Below are 24,464 nucleotides of genomic sequence, written 5' to 3' on the forward strand. Positions count from 1 at the left end.
GGCCCATTTAGGGAGACCTGGACTTGCAGCCTCTCTTGAAAAAACTAGCCTACATGTTTGTGGGTGGCAGACCTGCAGGGCCCCAACCAGGAGCAGGGTAGCAGCCACCCCTTTAGATGGCAAACCAAGCTTCCTGCACTATGCCACCTGCCTGGCCTCTAAAGGCATCTGAATTTACAACTTCTGGGATGTGGTTTAAGTTTTTAAAAAGTAACAACAAAAGCAATCCTATTCATGGCAGAAGAACCCTACTTAAGTCAGAAAGAATTAAAACATTTATTGGGCATAAATATATTACATATACACTACAGATACAGTTAGGTATTACATATAGCATAGTATTTGCAAAATCTATACATTAAAATTGATATGGCAGTTTTAATACAATGTATATGAAATAGTCTAAAATTTACAATACAGGAAAACATGATTATTTTTTTTTTCTCCCAAAGTTGAAAAGCTTGGAATGTATGTCCAACAGTGAGGTAAAACATTTTGTCTTTCAATTTAAAGAATTGTGCAAGGATAACATTCAAACACATTCAATTAGGGCACTTTTCAAATTTGACAGGAATACTGAATTACTGTAGCCAACAAAACATGGTTAGAAAATGCCAACATTTCAAGTTGATAAGAACAAGGCAGATAATATGCAAAAAACCTTTTAAAAAAGTTTTCTTTTCAAACAATTTGAGGACAAAGGGAATTTTGCTTCACATGACTGGAATTTCTTGTGCCAGAGAGGAGTTTGACATACAGAGCATCAGAAAGCCACTCACTCGTTCCTACATATTGCAAAAGGGCAAAGAGAGGTTAACATGACACTTTATTTTATTGTTCATGTGTAATGGCAATATATAGGTATATATCAATATCACATATACATAATATTTGTAATATAAAATAGTGCCAGATAGTGTGATAACTTTTTGACTGAGGAATTATAACGAACAGTCAACAATGGAGAGCAATAAAATAAAGTGCTTGTCAGCTAGTGTTTCACACACTTCAGCTTTCTGGTGGTTAGATAGTATGAAAATCTCAAAGATAAAATATTCATAGCAATTTTGGCTTAAAGTATTATTTCATTAAAAAAAAAATTCCAACCAATTCTGAGAATTTCTTTATAGCAGCAGTTCTGAAGTGTTTCCAAAAAGGGATTTTATTTTTCTCCTGCAGACAAGGTTCTTGTACTCAGTTGACTCTTCATTGTTTAAAAAAGAAAAAAAAAGCCTTCTCCCCAAAGGCATGAGATTGTTTCCAAAAATGCAGATGCAGTTGTTTGTTATAGTGGATCGTGATGCACATTTAATAGTGGAGTGAGTTTTGGAAGGCCAGAAACTTTGGCAAACATATATTTACCTTGATGCTATCAGTTTGCAAGGCTAATTAAACTAGTTATGCTAGTCAATAACAAAATACAGAACTTTCTAGTACGTACTACATCACAGTGTAGGTACACAGAATAATTCATTGATCTTAGCACTTTCTTTAAAGAGATGATTATGTTTTTCTTGGGTACATGTAAACGTTTCAATCACTGATAATGAATTTTTTTTTTGGCATTTAATGCACTAGATGCTCTTTATCTTTAAAAACACAAGAAAATGTCAGAAGAATGATAATACTACAGATGTTGCCAAGGAACAAGACTGACCTAAAATTACAAAAGTATAAAATACAAAAAAATAACATGCTACCAGGGAAAATTAGTACATAAGTACATTTAAAAAATTTTACAATAAATAAAGATTGCACTGTAATTGGCATTTAAAGTACTGTATGCAGAATATAGTATAAATAAACCAAAAACAAAATAATGTTGGTTTCCCCATGACTTTGGTATGGGAATATTATAAGCTAGTACAGGATACTGCATTTTAAGACAACATAGACCAAGCACAAAATAGCTATGATCAAGAAAAACCAAGTAGCAAAAATATACAAAAACAGAAGCAGGGGGATACACTGTGTCTGTTGCACCCTTTTGGAATATATTTGCACCTCCAACTCTTAAATGTCCCTGAGGTACGCAAACATTATGGACTTCATATACATAATCCAATGACTTTGGGTTAAAATTGACAATCTCATGAATCAAAATAAACATGCAAGAGTAACACTTTGCACTCCAATAGCACCTGTTGATAGAGGATCTCAAAGCACTTACAAACATTAGAATCCCCATTTTATTTTTTATTTATTTTTAATGCATGGGAAAACTGAGGCACAGAGAGGTAAAGTGACGTGTTCAGGTCGCGCAGCAAGTTAGTGACAGATCCAGGGAGAGAATCTAGGCTCCTTGACCCCCAAACACCCTGTGCTTATTACCAGCTAATACCATTCCCTCTCCACACATAGCCAAGTCAACCCCCAAAATTAGGAACTACAAATTTATTGGGTTTTAATTTTCATTTGCTGTTAGATTAGTATTATGTGCACTGAATTAAGGAATTGAAATTCAATCACTTCATTGATACCTCAAAGAACAGCCTAAAGGCAAATCTTTCAAAAATAATGAGCTGACATATAAGGAGACTGCTCACAATTAGTGTAAATCATGGACAATGGGCAGAGGCACTAAACTGTCACCAGTTCTCGTCATATAATTCTGGTCAAACATAACAGAATATAATAACTCTAGTGATTAGAAGTAGTTATATACAAAGACAAACAAGTTAAAGCAGCTTTTAAAACAGCTGAACAAGGAAACAACTAACTATTGCACAATGCCCTCGAAAAGTTACTGCTATGAATTGACGTGGTAAAATCTACAATGCTCCATAATTTATAGGTGCATTTTGGTTACTTGATTTCTTAGACAGGCAGCTCATAGTGTTAAAATCATAAGAAATACAGATTATTAAAACATTTTAGATTAAAGTACACATTTTGATTTCGATGAGCTAAACAGTTAAATAACTGAGTGACAACATGGTTGTTTAGGGCAGCCTTATCTGAGTGAACATATCTTCCGTTATGTGGTGGTTTTTGTGTGGTAATACTCTGACAATGCCGAAATCCTAGCCCTGTAAGTACACACGCTGTGATTCATGTTCACAGATACAGATGATCAAGACATAAGAAGTGAACGGTGAATATAAATTACTAAACTGTAACATGGAAAAAAAAAATCAAAGGCTTGCAAAAGACATCAGTGAAGACAGAATAAAGGCAGATCTGACAATTTTAAAAGAAAACATAAGCTAGCTTTTGGTATCTGGTTTGCTTCTTCTTTTTTTTTTTTTAAATCCAGTTTAACCTCTTCCTAGTTTTGCATTTCAAAAAGGTGCACCAAAACACTGATATTTTTTTCCTAGCTAAATCTGTAAAATAAGTATATAAATCAAAGAACAAAAGGGCTTAAAAAGGGGAGTATCTGAATAAATGTGTATATTAAAATGTGTAGCATTAATTAAATTCATACCTCTAGTTTTGTTGGGTTTGTTTACTTCATTAAGAAGTACTGTAATATAAAGGCAAATAAAATGGATAAAGTTGCAAAGCCAACCACAATGAGGGCTGCAAACTGTTCATCAGTAGGCATCATGCTCTTCATTTTGGGATCATCTAAGCTCCCCATGTCCCCTGTAAGCATGACCTCACTTCGTTGTAGTACAAAAGCCGCAGAGGGACTGAAAGCTCCGCTTAGCTCCTGAGAGGTGTCTAAACAGCGACGACATGCACACACGCGGAACCGATAGTCTGTGTTGGTCTGGAGGCCTGAGATTTGGAATGTGGCTTCTTCTCCCTTGTACACCTTCAAGAAAAAGAAAAGTCCTGGTCACTTAATTTATAACAACACTGTGGTCTCTGAAGTAATAATCATACAACATTGGGTCCTTGTAGAACTGGTTTGGTTTAAATGAACTCCACAACAACAAAGAGTACATGGATCGGCATTTGTCCATGTCTGTATTTCATCCATAAAGTATTCTGCCCTACTCCGAATAAAATATAAATTCAGTGACTCTGATATTGACAGGAGGTAAGGCACTCATCAGTACTGCAGCTGATACAAGTAATGGTGATGCACCTAGTTGAATTTTAATAATTTAGGCTATAAATCAGCAGATGACTTAATTCTTATAAAGGGCTCTCTGATCTTGGTGCACAGAATTTTTAAAAATGTAAACAAAAATTACAGAAATAAAGTGTAAAGTCTCAGCTGACATTCACTAGTGGCTACACCATGAAACCCTACTCCATTAGATAGCTCACCCCGGCCCTAAGAGGTAAACACTATTTTGACTTTTCATTCTGTAATTTGTTTTGTCTGCTCTAGAGGTTCATACAAATACAATCAAATCCTGTGCACTTTCCTGTGCCTAGGAGATTCATCTGTGTTATCAATTCAGTAGCTGTTCCTTTTACTGAAGAGTAAGTATTTTATCACATGCCTGTACACTGATGTGTCCATTTGCTTTTTGACAAATATTTGCATTATTTCCAGTTTGGAGTTTTTATACAGTAAGAGTACTATGAACATTTTTGTACAAATCTTGGACTTAAGTTTCTCTTTTTCTTAGGTGGATACCTAGAAGTGCTGAGTATAACTCCATATCTAACTGCATGGGAAAGTTTTAACAAGCACATCCCTTTGCACCCCTGCCAGCTAAGCAGGAGAGTTCCAGTTGCTCCACACCCTCACCAACATTTGTTATTGTCAGTCATTTGTATTTTAGTCATTCTAATGGGTGAGACTGGTACCTCAATTGCATTTCCCTGATGCCTAAAGGTGTTTCCCACCTCTTCATGTGCTTATTTGGTCATTCACATAACTTTTGTGAACAGTGTGTTCAACTGTTTTGCCTATTTTAATTTGCAGTGGTTCTTTAATCTGGGTGTAAGTTCTTTGTCAGCTATGTGTTATGAATATTTTCTCCCAGTTTTGTGGCTTACCTAATCATTTTTAAATAATTTTTTTGAGGCAGTCCTATTTATCACAAATTAATATTTACTGTAATGGTCTGTCTTAAGTGTTTCCTGTTTGACCAACCTGTCCTTTTCCATTTTTCTTCCTCTTTGTTCTTTTATCAAAGTGGTATTGATACTCAAAACACTTAGAGGAAATGATAATCACCTTAAAATTACATAAAAATCCATGTCTTATGTTAGAGATAGGAAAAAACTATCTGAAGCTCAAATCAGTAGAGATTTGGTTAATTAAATAGGAAAGTAAAATTAACCAAACACATTCTAGCTGAGTAGCACTGAGTTAGCTTCATAAAGTACTTAAAACATGGGTGGTATATAGGTAACTGCACAGCAAAAGTTAGCTATTATTACTACTACCACTATTTAGAATTTAAAAATACTTCAAATATATTTTTAACATACAGTGATCAAAAGTGATAGGGGTATTTTTAGTGACAGGCCACCTTAGTAAAACTGTGAATTTTGTCCATTAACATAAATTCCCGAGAAAAGAGTATTTCCAACAATCTCAACTCTGTCTGAAACACTTGCCAGAGTCATTGGGAATCTACAAACATTCAGTTGCTAAAGACCAGCACATAAACTTCCACATGAAGCAGGACATTGTATCAGAGAACACAAGCACACAGCCACTCATTCAGTGTTGTGCAAACTGAAAGAGCAAGAAGATTGTTGTTTAGAAAAGTCATCAGAACATCCAATGTTCACCTGATATTCAGCCTTTTGAAAATTTTTTTCTCCCTCATTTTCAAACTTTAGAAGTAGCCATTAAGAGTCTTATGGTACTTTTGTTTAGTGGTAAGCCCCAGAAAATCAATTGTGTTTTTCATATTTCCCAGATTCACCCTTCTTTTGCTATCTCCTTTTGTAAGATCTGAAGCATGTTCTGCCCGGTGAGTTACTCCGTTTCTCTGTAAAGATTGTGGCATGTGTCTTAGCAACTGTGGTTACAGACTGAACAGGGCTGGAGCAGCCAAGAACAAAAGAGCTGTAAGAAAACCCTAGTGATCCTGAGAGATCACTCCTTCTCATAGCAAACTGTTCCAATGATAAGTTAGTTAAATGGCTATTTTAAGACAAACTTGTCGTCATGGTGACTGCCCCAACCCACACATAGCCAGCTATTCAGGAGTTCAGACTACACCACAATTGATAGTTGATGGATTATTTCTCAACATCATGTGCGTGGTCTCAGGAAAACAACGGTGCACCTTTCTTTACAGAGACCTTTTCATAGTGAATGTTCTTTACTTAATTCCCCAAATTTAGATGCTCAAATCAGTATTTTTCGAAACAAGTCTTTTCTTCGAAACTGTTGGGACCACTCATGAAGGGAGTGATCTGCAACCTATGGGACCAGCATACTACCAGTCCCTTCCCTTATCTGAGCTTTGGTTTCCTATCTGCAATAGCCCAGGTAAAAAATCTATTCTATTCATTTATATCTAGTGTTAAATTATTTCTATGGTTTCCAGAATTTGCATGGCTAGCTCCTTCTATGAAAGTTGGCTCAGAAGTATATTTAATTTCCCAGAAACCCAGTTCATGGAATCTTGAACAGAGACTTTATATAAATTTTTTTGATTTATATAACTTCTCTCCCTAAAGATCCCTGAAAATGTATTTTGAAAGTAAATGAATGCTACTTTTCTCATACCCTTAGGCAAAAAGCTTAGTGAAAGAAAAATGAATATCTAATTGAAGGGAACCTCCTTAATGACAAGTTCAATCAAAAGCTGAGCTTTAATTTGTAAATGTTTTTCTTTTAGCTCTTATTTTAATTGGAAGACCTCACCCCTTTCAAAAGCATTGTCAACACAATGTTTTTATTATCTTTATATATATATATGTGATAAATATATTGGGTGTGGGACTGTGTTCTATTTCCATAGCAAATAGCACATGGCTATAACAGAGAAGATGCTCATCGAACGTTCTAATTAGAACCCTTAAATACTTAAGAGTAGATATGCTTATACCACACAGTTTGAAAAGAGGAAAATTACCAGAAACAAGTACATGTGGACATTAAGTATTAGAACCCCCACACAAACCACAAGGTGTACTAGACAAGGGAATCATTAACATGACTATACAAGGGAATCATTAACAACAATTGAGTTGTTTTCATTGCATTGATAGGAGTCAACAACACTTTTATGATTAAATCTTTTGGATTCATTCCTAGCTAAGGAAAAAAATGAAACAGTCCCAATACTCCATTTCCTGAAGATTCTGGTTCCACAGGTTTGAGATAACCGGTTTGTTTTTGTGTGAATAATCACAGCCATAGGATCACACTGTCAGGAAGGTCATCAGGCCTGCAGCACAGTTCAGGTGACTTTTCACGGGACTGTGCCTCTCTTGGCAGCAAGCTGTGCCTCTTCTCCCTTTGTTTTCATTCGTTTTGACAGGGGCACCATTATGGGCTCTTCCTCTTGCCTCAACCCAATTTAAAAGGCATAGCTCCATCTAAGATTTTCTTTATTGAAGTAACCAATCATAATACAATAGTAAGTATACATGCAATATTATTTTTACAAAGACCATTTCTGTCCTTGATTTGGTGTGCAATATATTTTAAAGTAATTTTGACATGTTTATTCCAAGTGAGAGGATTTAAAGTAATACCCAGATAATCAAAATGAAGAATCTGTGACCCTCAATTCAGAGTAACATGCTATGTAGTTGAAATCCTTGAAATCTCTTTTACTAATTCTCCCAAGAAAAGGAGATATAACTGTCCAGCATCACCATCTGCACAGCACTCTCTCAAGACTAACAGAGCTGATGTCCACAGTAACCCTGAAATGGAGAATTAGTATCTCCACTTTGACAAGACAGCAAGGCTCAGAGAGGTGAATAAGTCCTCCAATACCACATGACTACAGAAGGCAGACTTGATCTTCCTTGGCCCTTTGCTGAAGTGGGCATTTACTAACCTGCAGGATTCCTCTGTGGAGGGTGCAATGCTGGGCAGGAACTGCGGCTCCTGAGCCAAAGAGGATGGGAAGGGCACTATTACCGAACTGTGTCTTGGGGGCATGCTGTTTCCACCCCAATGGGACTGGAAGCTCTGAGAGCACAGATTATGCCATTCTGTTATATGCCAGGCAGCCCTCACTGTACAGAGCACCTAACAGTTTCTCAATGAATCAGGGGTCCTATACCAGAATTCCAGGAAACTAAATATACATTTGTTTTATATGCAATTTAAAATGGATGTATGCATGAATATTTTTCTGGTAGAAGGGGTCATATCCTTCATCAGATACTTAAAGGGACCTATAAACCTACAAAGTGTTGAGAGTCAGTTAAGACAAATAATAGCTTTTAAATATTTCCATCTTGATCTATTCTACTTTGCTTTGGATTTGAACCTTTATGAAAATAGTCATAGGGTGTTTAATTTCTGTTAGGGAATTAAATTGCAAACCATTAAAAAATATGCAGGCTCCAAGTCTTTAAAATTGTTCCATCAAGGTCAAGAGATCTTTCTTCACAGTACCTTGTGTGATACTACAAAGAATCAATACATGTCCCAATACTATATTTTAAAAATGATACAAAATAAATTCAGAGATGCCATCAAGTTAAAGGTGGAGCTCTATGAATTTTCAGATGCTTCAAAGGTTTTCTTAATGCAATAAATTTGAGCAGCAACGGTATTAATATGTCACAAATTTTGGCTCCCCAATAGGTAATACTTTCTTATAGCTTGTTACCCTTTTCTCACCTTCAGTGTTTATATTTATACACTTTATATAAAAATCATTGCTGTCTGAATACAAATGTATATCATTTCACTTTCCTGATTATAAAACTGCTTATGTCCTGTCTTGTGAGGTGAAAAAAGTCACCTGCATAGACACACAATTTTCATTCTTTTCTTGAATGCTTTACAATTAATGTCTGAAAAGAACTTTTAAGCTTCTTGAAAAAAGCTTATGCTTGAAAGACTTTTTAAATGGCAGAAAAGCCAAATCAATATATGCATGCATACTAATGTCGAGTAAAACTTTAGGTGAGGACTTAATACTTGAAGTTAATAGACTGTTTCATAATTAGAACCAGCTGCTCACCCTACATCATGATAGCTAAACAAAAGAAAGCTAATTACAGAGTTTAACTCAATGTTTCCGGCAAAATATCAGCAAAAGCCTTGGCCCTTGCCATATGTTGCCTGTAAAAAATGAGCTTGGGGAACAGAAGCGTACTGTCCTATGATGGGTGATTTTTTTCACCTAAGTTACAAATATCACTTCTAAATCCCCCCTATGGTCAAGTTTAATTCTCATCCCCACTACAAGTATAAATCACCCTGTTCCTTTGAAACAGACCTCTTTCTTTCATGCATGCAAAAAACATTTATAGAGTGCCTAGCTATGTTCCAGTCCTGGGAAGATAAAAATGAATAACAGAAGCCCACACTTTGGTGGATCCTCTGTGATTAGTGCTATAATTGAAGTATACGCAGTGCTTCCTATAAGCCCACAGCTCTGCCGTGGTGTACGCTCTGCAATGATGACCTCTCATTTTCTTTTCCTTTGCCTCTATGAATTCAAAGCCTGTTATCTCTGGACTATAATTAACCACTATTTTGCACACATAATCTAAACAGGCTTCATTCCCTATCTTGTGTCCAGAACAAGTGAATGTAGGGCTCAAAACATCATGCTTAAGTTAATGCTTGCTGAATAGGGAGAAGCGAAAAACTCAGTACAAATTGTCCCTGACTCAACTGCGACTTTTCATGTACCACTACCTGCCTAATCATTTTTTGGTAAATGCAGGAAATACATGGTTACAAGAAGATTGCTAATTCCTATCCACTGAGCCCGCCCTGGTTTAACTGTGTTTTCACCAAGAAACTCTTATTTATAGCTGTTTATTTATGATAAATATATTTTGAAGCATATATGTAATTGTATATTAGTATTTGTATGTTCATGGGTTAAAATATTTTAGCATTAAACAGCAAGATTCAAAGCAGCACATCTACCCATGAAATCTAATTTGAAAAAACCTATACTCTGGCAATGCCTGATGTATAGATATTGAATAAATAATGCTTTTTCAATGAAAAACAGCAATCAGTGTGCTTTAAGAAGCAGAACATTTACCCAAGAACAAGCAGAAAAGCATCGTAGCTGGAGAAAAGGTTTATAAAATACAGCGATGAATGGTACTGTTGGGAAGTGAATATTGTTAAGTGTTAAATGATACATTGTAAAATTTGTAACAGTTCATCCTTTAACCCTTGTTTACAATGCTATGGGACAAGATGATTCTATCCGTGTTAAAGATGACTAAACCTGGTGGGAGAAAAGGTCCTCCATTCTCCAGGTGAGCTGAAACTCTGAAGTCAATCATATCTTTGAGGTAAGTTGAAGGAGTAACACATGTAAAATTATTTACGGTGAATAACTAGAACAAATAATTTCACAATTTGTATGGAAACACAAAAAACCTCGAATAGCCAAAGCAATCTTGAGAAAGAAGAATGGAACTGGAGGAATCAACCTGCCTGACTTCAGACTATACTACAAAGCTACAGTCATCAACACAGTATGGTACTGGCACAAAGACAGAAATAAGATCAATGGAACAACATAGAAAGCCCAGAGATAAATCCGCACCCCTATGGACACCTTATCTTTGACAAAGGAGGCAAAAGTATACAATGGAGAAAAGACAAATCTCTTCAACAAGTGGTGCTGGGAAAACTGGTCAACCACCTGAAAGAGAATGAAACTAGAACACTTTCTAACACCACACACAAAAACAAACTCAAAATGGATTAAAGATTTATGTAAGACCAGAAAACATACAACTCCTAGAGGAACACTCTCTGACATAAATCCCAGCAAGATCCTCTATGACCCACCTCCCAGAGTAATGGAAATAAAACAAAAATAAACAGAGGGGACCTAATTAAACTTAAAAGCTTTTGCACAACAATGGAAACTATATAAGGTGAAAAGACAGCCTTCAGAATGGGAGAAAATATTAGCAAACAAAACAACTGACAAAAAATTAATCTAAAAAATATACAAGCAGCTCATGTAGCTCAATACCAGAAAAATAAACAACCCAATCAAAAAATGGGCTAAAGAGCAAAGCAGACATTTCTCCAAAGACATATAGATGGCTAGCAAACACATGAAAAGATGCTCAACATCACTCATTATCAGAGAAATGTAAATCAAAACCACAGTGAAGTACCATCTCAAGCCAGTCAGAATAGCTGCTATCAAAAAGTCTACAAGCCATAAATGCTAGAGAGGGTGTGGAGAAAAGGGAACCCTCTTACACTGTTGGTGGGAATGCAAACTAGTACAGCCACTATGGAGAACAGTGTGGAGATTCCTTAAAAAGCTGGAAATAGAACTGCCATACGACCCAGCAATCCCAGTGCTGGGCATACACACCGAGGAAACCAGAATTGAAAGAGACACGTGTACCCCAATGTTCACTGCAGCACTGTTTACAATAGCCAGGACATGGAAGCAACCTAGATGTCCATCAGCAGATGAATGGATAAGAAAGTTGTGGTACATATACACAATGCAATATTACTCAGCTATTAAAAAGAACACATGAGTCAGTTCTAACGAGGTGGATGAAACTGGAGCCTATTATACAGAGTGAAGTAAGTCAGAAAGAAAAATACCAATACAGTATATTAATGCATATATAGAGAATTTAGAAAGATAGTAATGATGACCCTTATATGCAAGACACTAACAGAGACACAGATATAAAGAACAGACTTTTGGACTCTGGGAGAAGGCGAGGGTGGGATGATTTGAAAGAATAGCACTGAAACATGTATATTACCATATGTGAAATAGAGCACCAGTCCAAGTTTGCTGCATGAGACAGGGCACTTAAAGTTGGTGTACTGGGACAACCCAGGGGAATGAAATAGGGAGGGAAGTGGGTGGGGGTTTGGGACTGGACACATGTATACCCGTGGCTGATTCACGTCAATGTATGGCAAAAACCACAATATTGTAAAGTAATTAGTCTCCAATTACAATAAATTAAAAAATTATTTACTGTGAAATGAAATATTCTGTATAAAATGAGATTCTAAGGTGAAAGGAAACAAGAGTGTCTTTGCTCTTATTTACGAGGAATGGTGGAAACTGGTGAAACCATCCACTGATGTTAAACAATACTGGTAGCTGTTATATTTAAAACAAGTTTTTGCAAAATGTGTTTCAAGCAATTCACTTTTTAATCTGACACTTCATAGTAACAAAGGATTATGAAATGTACTAAAATTTTCTTTCTTTCTACACATTATTATTACATGAGGGATATTAACCAGTGAACTAACACAAGCCCTGAATCGTTTTTTCTACTTGTTCTGTGTATCTGGAGCCTTTATTCTTTATCTGAATAAAGAAGTTTTTGCAAATTATGATAAAGATTCAGAAGGCAGGTGGCATTTATCTTCAACCTCTTGAGTCTGATGTAAATGCACACCTCTATTACAAGTGCTGGTAAGGAGTGGGTCTCAGCTTTCCCAACAGAGCAATAGTGTTATATTCTGCTTTCACGTAGTTATTAAGTTTCTGGGGATGTTATGGAAACCTATAGAGTAGCTGAATCTTTCATAGCCAGTGACAAGACAATGAGTGGCTCTGGAAGAATCAGGATCAAAAAGGGTGTAACGGATGATAAACCCAAATGCTTTATCATGTGATACGTATAGTCTTGCTACTCAAGACATGGTCCATGCACTAGCAAATCAGTGTCACTTGGGGGCTTGACCCATGACCTCAGACAGACTGAATCAGAATCCACATGAACAGATTCTCATATGATCCTATGCACATTAAAGGGCGACAACAGTGACCCAAAGCTTCTGCATCACAGCCCTGAGGGCTGATAAGTCATCTTCTTCCTTCCTCATCCTTCAATAATAACTTCCATAAAAAAGGCAGATAGAAGAAGGGCTTCAGTAATTAGGTTGACACTTTTTCCCTCTAGAGTAAAATCACTGACACAGTTTTCGATACATACACAGTTTGATACTTGTGAATATCACAGGCAATATCAAATACAAATATAGAACTTAAAACCCATGAGATCATGCTTGAGAAACTGAAATTGTAAGAACATAAGCTAGAGCTACTATATCCTGAAGAGTCAAGTAATGGGTACATGTGAATCAGTTTCTACGATCGATTTTAAGAAAAACGTAGTTCCTCACAGCAACAGGCAGAGGCCAGGAGCCAACCAGACTGACAGGCCACATACATGCTACATAGGCTGGTTCTCACCTGTTTGTACTCAGATTCTCTTCCAACCAACACCTGCAGAATGTAGTTGACAGGGTCGCCTTTCATGGGTGGTACCGTCTCCCATAAAATTTCACACGCATTTCCTTCTAACTGTGTTACTCGAGGTGCTGAAATACAAACCCACACATCCACGGTCAAAAATTCAGTACTGCAGTAATATTAGTGAGGACCCGAGAGAGGGGGAGTGTGCTTGTGCCTGCCCTGCGAGGGGAGTTTATCTGTCCAGCCCCCTAGAAATCCATCAGGGCACCCTTTACCAAGAGAAGGCATTCAAGCCACAGGCCAAGAGTCCTTTGCTCATCATCCTATTAATAACTGCTTGACCTGGCTTGCATTCTCATATTTTCTTAAGGCTAATGAGAACCTTCTATGATTAAGTCCTGTGTTAGGTACTTTGCAAAACTAGACACTGCTTTCAAGGAAATTAAGATGTAGTTAAGGGAAGCAGAGAGAAAGGTATGGAACAAAGATAAGCAAGCAGACATAATGTAGGCTGGATAAGAATGAGAGGTACAGAGAAAACACTGGGGAGTTCCAGGGGAGAGAGGCCACATTCACGTGAGGGTCTAAGAAAGGTTTGAGGAGCAGGTGGCATTTGAGGTAAGCTTGTAAAAGTTATCTTACGCTGGTGTATTTTAATTTTCTACCTACTGGACTCATCATTCCAGTTTAAAGTGAACTTATATTAGTTTGAAGCAAAGCACTTACAGGCTATAAAATTCTAATATTTTCTTATATTCAATATCTGATATGTTTCCATTTTGTAACTAGCATGTGTAACTCCTCTCACGGAATGCCCTGATTTTAAATTTCAAATTACATGAATTCTTTAGAGGCAGCTGTTTCTACTTTCAATTCTGTACAATACTATTTCAGAAAAATAAAAGTTGTCTTTAAAAAAAAGTTTGTATGAGTTGGCTGAAATTTATGGAAAAACAAAATAAAGAATCTCAGCCAACCACACAGTCCTCCAGCTATGCCAATTTCCTGAATCTAAAAGTGAGAGGAAGAAGACTTGACTGTGGCGGCCTGAGGACACCGTCCACCTGCAGAAACAGCACCGAGACCTACGAGGACTATTAATTCGGTGTATTTTCCAAAAGATCAAGCTACCTCAACAATCACTTTCAGAGGCAAAGATAGTGTTGGAAAGACCCCTGCACTTGTTTAGCTAACTGATAAAATGTGGCAAACCTCCCTGTTACAACAAACCTATGAACCACAGCATGGTCAGGAACTCCTGTTACAGCTAAGAGGCAAAGCCACACCAAAGTGCCAGGGCATTTAATATCCAAGTGACCCAGCAAGTCTACGTTCATTTACATCAGTATCTTGGTCACATGAAGAAGTCAAAGATCTTCTGGACCACTGAGGGGCAGGGGAGCACGGGGAAGGCATTTACCATACAGTACCCTGCAAGGGGGCTTCCCTGGTGCCTCAGTGGTAAAGAATTTGCCTGCCAATGCAGGAGACATGGGTTCTATCCCTGGCTCAGGAAGATCCCCTGGAGTAAGAAATGGCAACCCGCTCCAGTATTCTTGCATGGGAAATCCCATCCACAGAGGAGCCTGGCAGGCTACAGTCCATGGAGTTGCAAAGAGTTGGACATAACTGATTCTAAGCGATTCTAAGTTACCCTGCAAGGTGCTATGGGAACCCTTAACAGAATGTGAGTCAGACCCTGACTCAGGCCCTGGAGGCCCCACACCCTCCTATAATGCACTCCATGTCCTGGTGTATCTGATACAGCTCTTTGTGTGGAAGCAGGTGATTCAAATGGCCTAGCTCTTGGGGCCAAATACATAACTTGTGCTCACAGCCTAGCACCTCAAATAACAGAGCCAACCCTCACTTGACCCCATGTAAAACCTGGTTCAAGTGGGCTGCTGGTCTATCAGTCAAACTCAGAGTCATTTTGGGCAGCAGCTGGATAAAGCAAAGAGGGAGGTACTGGGGAGGGGAGGGTACAGACTCAAGAGTCCTAGAGGGGCTGGACCTGGGCCCAGCACTGGTGAGAAGGGATAAGCCAGCTTTGCTCTGTTGCTGTCTGCCTGGTGGGTCTGCTGTGCAGAGGCAGCACTCTGTGGCTGAAAGCGGGAGATGAGGACTGAGCAGATCTGGTGGGGGGAGACCTTGAGTGGAGCTGGCTTTTGCTCACTCCCTGATCCCATGAAGTGGGCAGAAAATCAACCAGTCATTCACAAACCTCAAGACAAATATCCCAGGAGATGAGGACAGCCTGCTGCTGCAGCTTTCCCGTGAGAGCTGTGGGCTGGAGGGAAGGTGGGGATGCCGCCCTTGTTAGCTTCTCATCTACACACCAAGGGCATCCAAAGATGTGGATCAACTGTTGAAGGGAGGTACTCAAACCTCTGTGGTAAACTCCATGGGCATTGCACCACCAGGAATTCACCTGCATTCCTAACCCAGCATCTGTCACTCTGGTCTCTCTCTTCCCTCTGTCCATCTATCTCCTGTGGGGATAAGACTGCCTCACTGTTGTCTGTGATAATTTATGTGTACTCAAGAGAAGTCACACCAGTAAGCCATCTCCTTTAAGGCCTCTCATTCCCCCTGTAGAACCTATTTCCCAATCTTCTCTTTTAGAAAGTTCTTTTGACTCTATCTGGCTGAGATGAGAAATATTAGGAGAGCATATTTAAGGTCAGAATTGAGCCTCCTACACTAAATCCCAACATCTCCTCATAGAATAGCACACTGAAATACATGGTCTAACAAACCTTTGATGGTGGGGGGGACACTCTTGGTTGTGCTGAAGGTGTAGGTTTCTGAGAAGGGCCCTTCCCCAGCCTCACTGGCTGCCTGGATTCTGAAGGAGTAGCATGTGAATTCCGTCAGCCTCTGGACCTTATAGGTGTGGCTGGGTCCTCTGTAGATTGAAATAAACCTAGAGAGAGGAACAGCATCCATTAGCCACCTGAACTTTTTATTAGTGACAAGAAATTAACTATGATACAAACACGCAACAGATTAGGCCAACTTGATAAATGCTTTTCATAGCATCTGAATAATCAATCAGTTGCTATGTTATAGTTAAGTTTAATATCTAATATATGTCTACATAAAAGAAAAATACACACATTGAGGTACTCCTACGTTGGGTGCATAGATATTTACAATTGTTACGTCTTCCTCTTGGAATGATCCCCTGATCATCAAGTGTCCTTCCTTATCTCTTGTAATATTCTTTAAGGTTTATTTTGTCTGATATGAGGATTGATACTCCAACTTTCTTTTGCTTCCCATTTGCATGGAATATATTTTTACATCCTCTCACTTTGAGTCTCTATGTGTCTTGAGGTCTGAAGTGGGTTTCTTGTAGACAGCATATATATGGGTCTTGTTTTTGTATCCATTTAGCCAGCCTGTGTCTTTTGGTTGAAGCATTTCATTCATTTCCATTTAAAGTAATTATTGATATAAATGTTCTTCTTGCCATTTCCTTAAATGTTTGGGGTTGATTTGGTAGCTCTTTATTCTTCTCTTGTATTTCTTGACTATATAAGTCCCTTTAACATTTGTTGTAAAGCTGGTTTGGTGGTACTGAATTCTCTTAACTTTTGCTTGTCTGAAAAGCTTTTTACTACTTCATCAGTTTTGAATGAGATCCTTGCTGGGTACAGTAATCTTGGTTGTAGAATTTTCCCTCTCAGTACTTTAAATATATCCTGCCATTGCCTTCTGGCCTGCAGAGTTTCTGTTGAAAGATCAACTGTTAAATATATGGGGTTTCCCTTGTATGTTACTTGTTGCTTTTCCCTTGCTGCTTTTAATATTCTTTGTGTTTAGTCTTTGTTAGTTTGATTAGTATGCGTCTTGGTGTGTTTCTCCTTGGGTTTATCCTCTATAGACTCTTTGAGCCTCTTGGACTTGATTGACTATTTCCTTTTCCATGTTGGGGAAATTTTCAACTATAATCTCTCATCAAAAAGTCTACAGATAGTGAGTGCTTGAGAGGGCGTGTGTGTGTGATGGGGAGGGCGCTCTTGCACTGCTGGTGGGAATGTAAGTTGATGCGGCCACTGTGGAGGATGGTGTGGAGATTCCTTGGAGAACTAGGAATGGAGCTGCCATGTGGCCCAGTGGTCCCACTCCTGGGCCCAAACCCTGAGGAAACCAAAACTGAAAAAGACACGTGTATCCCATTGTTCATTGGAGCACTGTTTGCAATAGCTAGAACATGGAGGCAACTTGTATGTCCACTGACAGATGAATGGATGGAGAAGTTGTGGTGCATGTACACGATGGAATATTACTCAGCCATGAAAAGGAGCGTCTTTGAGTCACTTCTAATGAGGTGGATGAACCTAGAATCTATTCTATAGACTGAAGTGAGTCAGAAAGAGATAAATGTTGAATTCTAATGCACATATACAGAATCTAGAAAAATCGTTCTGAAGAATTTACTTACAGGGCAGCAATGGAGAAACAGAGAGAATAGACTTATGGACATGGGGAGAGGGGAGGAGAGGGTGAGCTATACGGAAAGAGTAACATGGAAACTTCCATTACCATATGTAAAATAGATAGCCAATGGGAATTTGCTGTATGGCTCAGGAAACTCAAACAGGGGCTCTGTATCAACCTAGAGGGATGGGATGGGGAAGGAGATGGGAGATTCAAAAGGGAGGGGACATATGTATGCCTATGGCTGATTCATGTTGAGGCTTGACCAAAAACAAAAAAATTTTGTAAAGCAATTCTTCTTCAACAAAAAAATAAATACAAATTTAAGAACATATAAAGCTTAGAATGAGATTCCTTTAATTATGGTATAGATTCTAGAAACATCAGTTCATGCTTTTACTTACTGATCAAAACAGAAATTTCAGATTTTTATAAGGTAATACTATATAATCTGATATGTTAATTACCTTCTACTATGTACGAGGCAATGAAGTTAATGTTAACTGGGCACCTGAGAAATACCATGTCCTCTTTACCAGAATTTTCTAAATAACTGAGGTTTAACTAGAAAATCCTTTCAATTTTAGCCTTTATCTTCCCAAGAGCTTTCAAAGCCCCTTTCTCAAACTAGAAAGATGACATCAAGACTACACATCTTTGAGGAAATCTGTAAAAAAGAACAATTTTGCTCAGAATCATCCATCAGGCTAATCAAAATAACAGAAAAACAGCACAGGTGAGCTGGCCAGTTTAGACTGGCAGCTTATGGATCCTTCTCCCATCTGAATCAGGACTATTTTGTACTTTTCTGCTAAATAATTTTTCCATGACACAGGCATAGAAGGCATGAAAAAAAACAGGCCTTACATTTTAAGTGTTTTCCCCAGGGTCTTAGAAAATTAAAAATTTCACAATGAAACTGATGGCTTAGAACTAAAATATAATGTTACCACTTTCCTTTCTATAGTTAACTGTACACCCGTGGAAATATATAACTTCCCAAAGTTGTCCAGGATCTTTAGTAGATTTGGAACCTGAATCTGCTGGCCTGACGACGCTCTGAGAACTGCCAAGGGAGTTAATCCAATCACGATGCCTTGTTCCTACACAGGCCGATTCTCTCCCACTTTCCAGTGCTTTGTCCCAGCACCTGGGGACAATGCACTGTCTTCAAATACTGCCCCGAGTCAGTCAGCAGTACAATCACATGCAATTCAAAATGTCTCTTACACTGATTTGGCCTCAGGATAGGCAGAATTTATGCATTCATTTAGCACACAGTTCTTGCCATCTGTTGTGTGTCAAGCTGTGTATTCAAAGATTAATTAGATGAGATCCCTGTTAACTAGCTGGTCCGGTGTGTGGGCAGGGTTTTCTGAAGGAAAGCAGCAGCTTTTCCACGTGCTAGAGAACATTCCCTCCAGATGGATGGATGGACAGATACAGAGATTAAGCAGCTTTTTTTTTTTTTTCTTACAAAACCTATCAGAGTTAATACTTATCTTAAAGTATCATGCATTAATTAGCCTTTGCAGTGGAGTTCCTGAGCCCTAGTCATTTCACCTGTTTAATGTTCCTTCTGCTTTGCTGTGTAAGGAAGCACGTTTTACTGAAGAATGAACATTTTTAATTTCAGGAAGAGACAGAGTCCAGGCTGAAACCCACAAATACCATGGTAACCTACTTAGCGTACCTGACAACATCACCACTTTAATGAAGATACCCCTTGCTAATGCTAGAGGCAAACAGCTATTTATTAACTCAGCCTCACTCAGGCTAGAATCTCTAACTGGAGTAATTGCCCTTAATTATACCACAAAATGGAAGTCACAGTTTAAGAGGGAGAAATGTATCTTCACTATAAACTTGCAATACAGCCTGGTTTTTAAAGGCGTTTCGAGAGGGTGACCAGCAGCAGTGCTGTTTCCCTGCCCACTCCTGGCTCTGAGGAGGGTATTTTCTTTCGAAATAAGTTCAATAAATCTACATAGGCAGCAGTACTCGCATTCACAAAGAAATTTACTGAAGCAGAGTCAGTACTCTAATTTTGCAGTATAATCTAAACTGAGCAAATAGTATATTTTCTAACATTTCAATTTTCAAATTCATCAGAATCTGCCAGTTTTAGAATAGCTATTTTGTTCCTTTTTCTTGTTTTGCTGGTGTACCACAGCATTTTATTAATCTTTTAAAAATGTAGTCCAATTTAGAAAAAGCATGCGGAACAGGGAATAGAAATGAAAAACTTTACAATTTTGCCATTAGGGTGCTTGTTTGCATCGAGGGACAGTGCTTCATTAGCAATGAAGCTAATGACAGAACCTACCTCATGGAGCTGCTGTGAGGTTTTAAATGGGTTAATACAAGGGACTTCCCTGGTGGCTCAGACAGTAAGGAGTCTACCTACAATGCTGGAGACCTGGGTTCCAATCCCTGGGTCGGGAAGATCTCCTGGAGAAAAGGCAATGGCACCCCACTCCAGTATTCTTGCTTGGGAAATCCCATGGATGGAGGAGCCTGGTAGGCTACAGTCCGTGGAGTTGCAAAGAGTCGGACACGACTGAGTGACTTCACTCACTCACTCACAAGGAGAGTACTCAGAATGATCTGGACAGGTAATAACTAGGCAGTGTGTGTTACAGTCATTTTGTAATGCTGAGAAGATAGCTAACCCTGAAGTTACTGTCTTTCCTCCTGGGTGGAGGCTCAGCTACGTGGGGAGAGGCTGCCCTGCACACACTGGTCGTTTACCCTCACCCACCAGACCGGTTAGTGAAGTGTGTGCAAGATGGCGGGATTCAGTGTGAAAGCTCACGTAAGAGCCCCAGTCCCTACAGAGTAGGCCTCAAGCAAGTATCTGTTGATCCTAAGCCTTCTGTATGTGCTGACAGTGACTTCTCTTTCAAACAATAAAGACCAACCAAAACAAAAGCACACAAGCCAACACACACAAAAAACAATCCCTCTTTCACCCCAATTCTGTATTTTCTATCACTCCAAGAGGCAGGAGAAGAACGAACCTTCTTCAGAGCCAGTGCTTTATAGCCAGTTGCATAGTGGCCTCTCTGGTTAACACCCTATGGCTAGAACCACTCAAGGAGAGATCAAAAATATCCATCAAATATTTGTTTTACCAAGACCAACTTATTTTTAAAATCCATTAATAAGTAAGCCAGAGGCCTTTGGTGATAGAATTAAGCATGCTACACATCCCAAGACACAGGGATCGAAGAGTGAGGCTTTGCCGTGAAGAGGAGGACAGCGGCTGTCCAGGTGTCCCAGGGGCACCTCCCCGCCTTCTGTTTAGAGCGTTCAGGGTCAGTGCTGGGATCCTACGTGTGCATGCACCACCAGCCCTGCAACGTGAGCCACAGCCAGAGGCCCTCCTGTCGTCCAGAAGGACCTGATCCGTATCACGCCACAATGCACCACGTGAAGCCCTGGAAAAGATCATCTCTGCCATGAGAAATCATCGGGGAAGGGGGAGGACCTAGAGCAGCTGGACTGCTGACCTCACCAGCAGGAGCTGCTGAAACTCTTGAGACCTCAATCCCCTGACAAGAGACGCACTATGTGGGGAGTCCGCGTTCCCCTGGGGCATATCTTGGTCTGTACTGCCCGGTGAAGACTGGGCCACCCTTCACTTCTCCCCTCTCCCCCTCCCCCACTGTTGGTCTCAAGGGAAGGGGCAGGGGTCTTGGACCCAGGAAGACTAGCCACAAGTCTCAGCCCTGCCCCTTACTGCCAAACCATTTGCCCCTTAATCTTATTTCTCTATCTGCAAAACAGGGACAGTATCCACCTAATAGGTTGTTTTGAGAGTCAACTGTGGAAATGTGGGTAAAAAGCTTAGCACTGAGCCCAACATACAGTAAGAGTTAAACACAAGAAGCCCAGTGGCTCCAGATCCTGTACCATGAGTGCCACCAACCATCCCAGTCAGGGCAAGGTACCCTGAGGACCACTGTGGCTCTCAACTCCCACCACACAGGCTATTCTCCAGGTGGCTGGGGCTACTACCAGTTCATGTCCCAGCAGGAAGAGGTCCATCTGAACTTGTGATGCTCGGCTGCATCTGTTATGGCTTGTGCAAGACGTATAACACTCACCAACCCCTGCCGCCCCCCGCCACCGAATGGTAACCAGGGAGTTTGCATGAAATTTGCACTGCTTATTATATCACATGAATGCTTCTGTGCTACAGAAACACAAGATATTATACACATACACACATTTACATACATAACAAACAGGTGGCATGGTTTCTAGAATGTAGTTCATGCTGAATAAAGTCACTGAGTAATTTTAGTATCAGTTCAGGCCACAGGGGGCCCCTGGTGATATCACAGCTCCTTAAAGGTCTTCCTGGAGCCCTGGGCTTACACTGGCAGTGCCTCTGAGAGGTCTTCTGCTCTACCCTCAACTCCCAATGCCCATGGCCTTTGGAAGCATCAGTCCCATGACCTAGGGTTCCTGTGAAGGCCAAATAAGAGGACAGGAATGGAAACACCCTGGGGTTCTACTGCGGTTGCCCCCCACTGGTGCAGGGGCTGAAGGCGCAATCGGTAATATCAACCTTTGTAGACAGACTTGAGTTTGAGTTCAACAGCCTGATGATCTTCACCAATGTAAGCCAAGTAAACTGTTTTCTCCTGTGTAAAATGGGTACTACAGTAGTGCCGACCCCCTCAGAGGGTTGTTATGAGAATTAAATGGGAAAATGCAGAGAGAACTCATTACAAATTACCTAGCACCTGTGAGTGCTTGATAAACATTAGTGGTTATTGTTTATAATACTATTTAATAACAAAGCAGCAAGGTTCATGGATGATTTACCTCCTTTCTCAACACTGGAGAAGTCTGGAGGGCACCCCCCTCACCCACATCCCTTAGGCTTCCTGGAGCTGGTGGGAAAACTGCATGTAAATACCATCGCCCTGTCCTGGGGAAGCCAGGCTGAGAATCGCTGATGAAAACAGTTGAAAACGGAGCAGCAGATGCTACAGAAATGCTGGCCATTAATGGAAATTTGGGCATTTTTACTTAGGGAAAGGAAAAACAAAGAAATGCTCTCATGTATTAAAACAGATACTTACTTGGAAGGGGAAACATAAACATGGCAGGTTTGGTGGGTTGCTGGGAGTTTATGGTTTAAATAAATTCTTTATGGCTCTGCCCCCAGCTGGCTTCAGCTTTGACTATGTCTTCTTGAAACTAAACCCTCTGATGACCACACACACACGTGGGTTTCAATGCTGGTAACTTAGCAGTGATTGAAAAAAGCATTTTACATATTTAAAAATACAGAACGAGTATACCTCTATTTTGCTTGCCTGTCTGAGTACTCCATGGTAGATATGAAGAGGTACAAAGACCTTGGCCCCAGTGCAGAGCCCGTTACCATCATGATGAACAAGTCAAAGCTCTCCAGTCCGCTTCTAGACACTTGGGGTAACAACTGTCTCATTCACCTGGCAGGAATTTACTGAGATCCAAATGAAAGGACCAAGAAAATCATATGATTTGTTATTAAACATATATTATGAAGGCAAAACAACAGATTTTTGACATTTTCAAGGAATTCTTTCAACCTCAGCATTTTAGGCTTTAATATTGCAAAAGATGACTTTTTTGCACCAAAGTGCAACTGACAGAAAAAATTCAGACATATTACATTTTTATGTGCTTATTTTAAATCATTTCAGAGGAAAATGATATACAAATAACTTAATTTTAAAATCTGTTTCCTTAAAACAGTTTTGTTCAAAAAAAATCCAAGAATTCTCTGGATGGCATATAACAAGTTCATAGTAGAAAATAGGTAATCCTGAGGTTTCTGTGTTTACTTTCTTGTTGCTATCAGCACACTGAAGGCTAACAGCAGCCCATTAATATGAACTCAAAATGATCTAACCTGCTGACCTAAAATGGCCTGTGGTCCACAAATGACTGCAAATGGCAATTTTGAAATATCACAAATTAACAGGTGCTAATAAGCTCAATGCAGCTATATTTCTTAGCAATGCCATGTCATTACCTTCATTTTTTCTTAATTTCTCTGGATTGTGTGAGTCTGTTTGTGTGCATTCCCTACATTACTGAAGTTATCTTCGGGATGGAGGATGTTCAAAACAGGAATGAATAGTATGTGCCCTCACTCCAGCAAGAACACAGAGTCCTGCCATTTCTATGCAGAAGCAGATGGCAGCTGGTGGCACCAAGTAGGGACACCTGAGGCGAGGAAGGTTCTTTTCCCAAGCTGGTTCTTATGTTGCCGAGAGTGCCAGTTTGGAGACTGAACACTCAAGTGCCAAGAGTGATTTCCAAAAGACCAATGAGGAAAGGCATTAATTTCCTAACCCTCATGTTCCCAGCTCCACATGGACCTTTTGGCTTATGAGTAACCAGAGTGCAATCCATTTTGGTTATGCTTCTTTTCTAAGAAGTAAAATGTCACTATAGCTACTGATGAAATTCTGTACATAGAATAAGACTATCTGCATCTTTTTTTTGTCCACACTGCACTTGATATATATCAAAAAAGAAATGTACTTATACTCAAAGCAAGGATGACTAGAATCTCTAAGGACCACCTGAGAACTTTGAAACTCTTCTTTTACTTTGCTTTCTAACATGTGCAGGGAATCTCATCTTCAAGCGTATTCTTCTCAGTCTTCCGGATTTTTATTAGCCTACTTTTATTTTAGAGGCCTTGCCTCAATCCTATCTCATTTAGGAAAAAATGAAATGGAAAATGGTATCTACTTCCATTCTGCTACTTAT

General features: G+C 39.3%; 1 protein-coding gene across 1 annotated transcript in view; it reads right to left on the reverse strand.

Moving 5' to 3' along the window:
- Positions 1 to 293: 293 nt before the first annotated feature.
- Positions 294 to 24,464, reverse strand: part of FNDC3B (fibronectin type III domain containing 3B) — a 356,597-nt gene continuing 332,426 nt past the window's right edge. Inside the window, exons 24-26 of the mRNA XM_068987389.1 lie at positions 15,995 to 16,161; positions 13,233 to 13,360; positions 294 to 3,760 (exon numbers count right to left, since the gene is read on the reverse strand). Of these exons, the coding sequence (XP_068843490.1) occupies positions 3,449 to 3,760; positions 13,233 to 13,360; positions 15,995 to 16,161 (607 nt within the window). The 3' untranslated portion in view covers positions 294 to 3,448. The remainder of the gene's footprint in view (positions 3,761 to 13,232; positions 13,361 to 15,994; positions 16,162 to 24,464) is intronic.

The sequence above is a fragment of the Capricornis sumatraensis genome, chromosome 1 (assembly GCF_032405125.1).
Source record: "Capricornis sumatraensis isolate serow.1 chromosome 1, serow.2, whole genome shotgun sequence".
NCBI classification, from domain to species: Eukaryota; Metazoa; Chordata; class Mammalia; order Artiodactyla; family Bovidae; genus Capricornis; species Capricornis sumatraensis.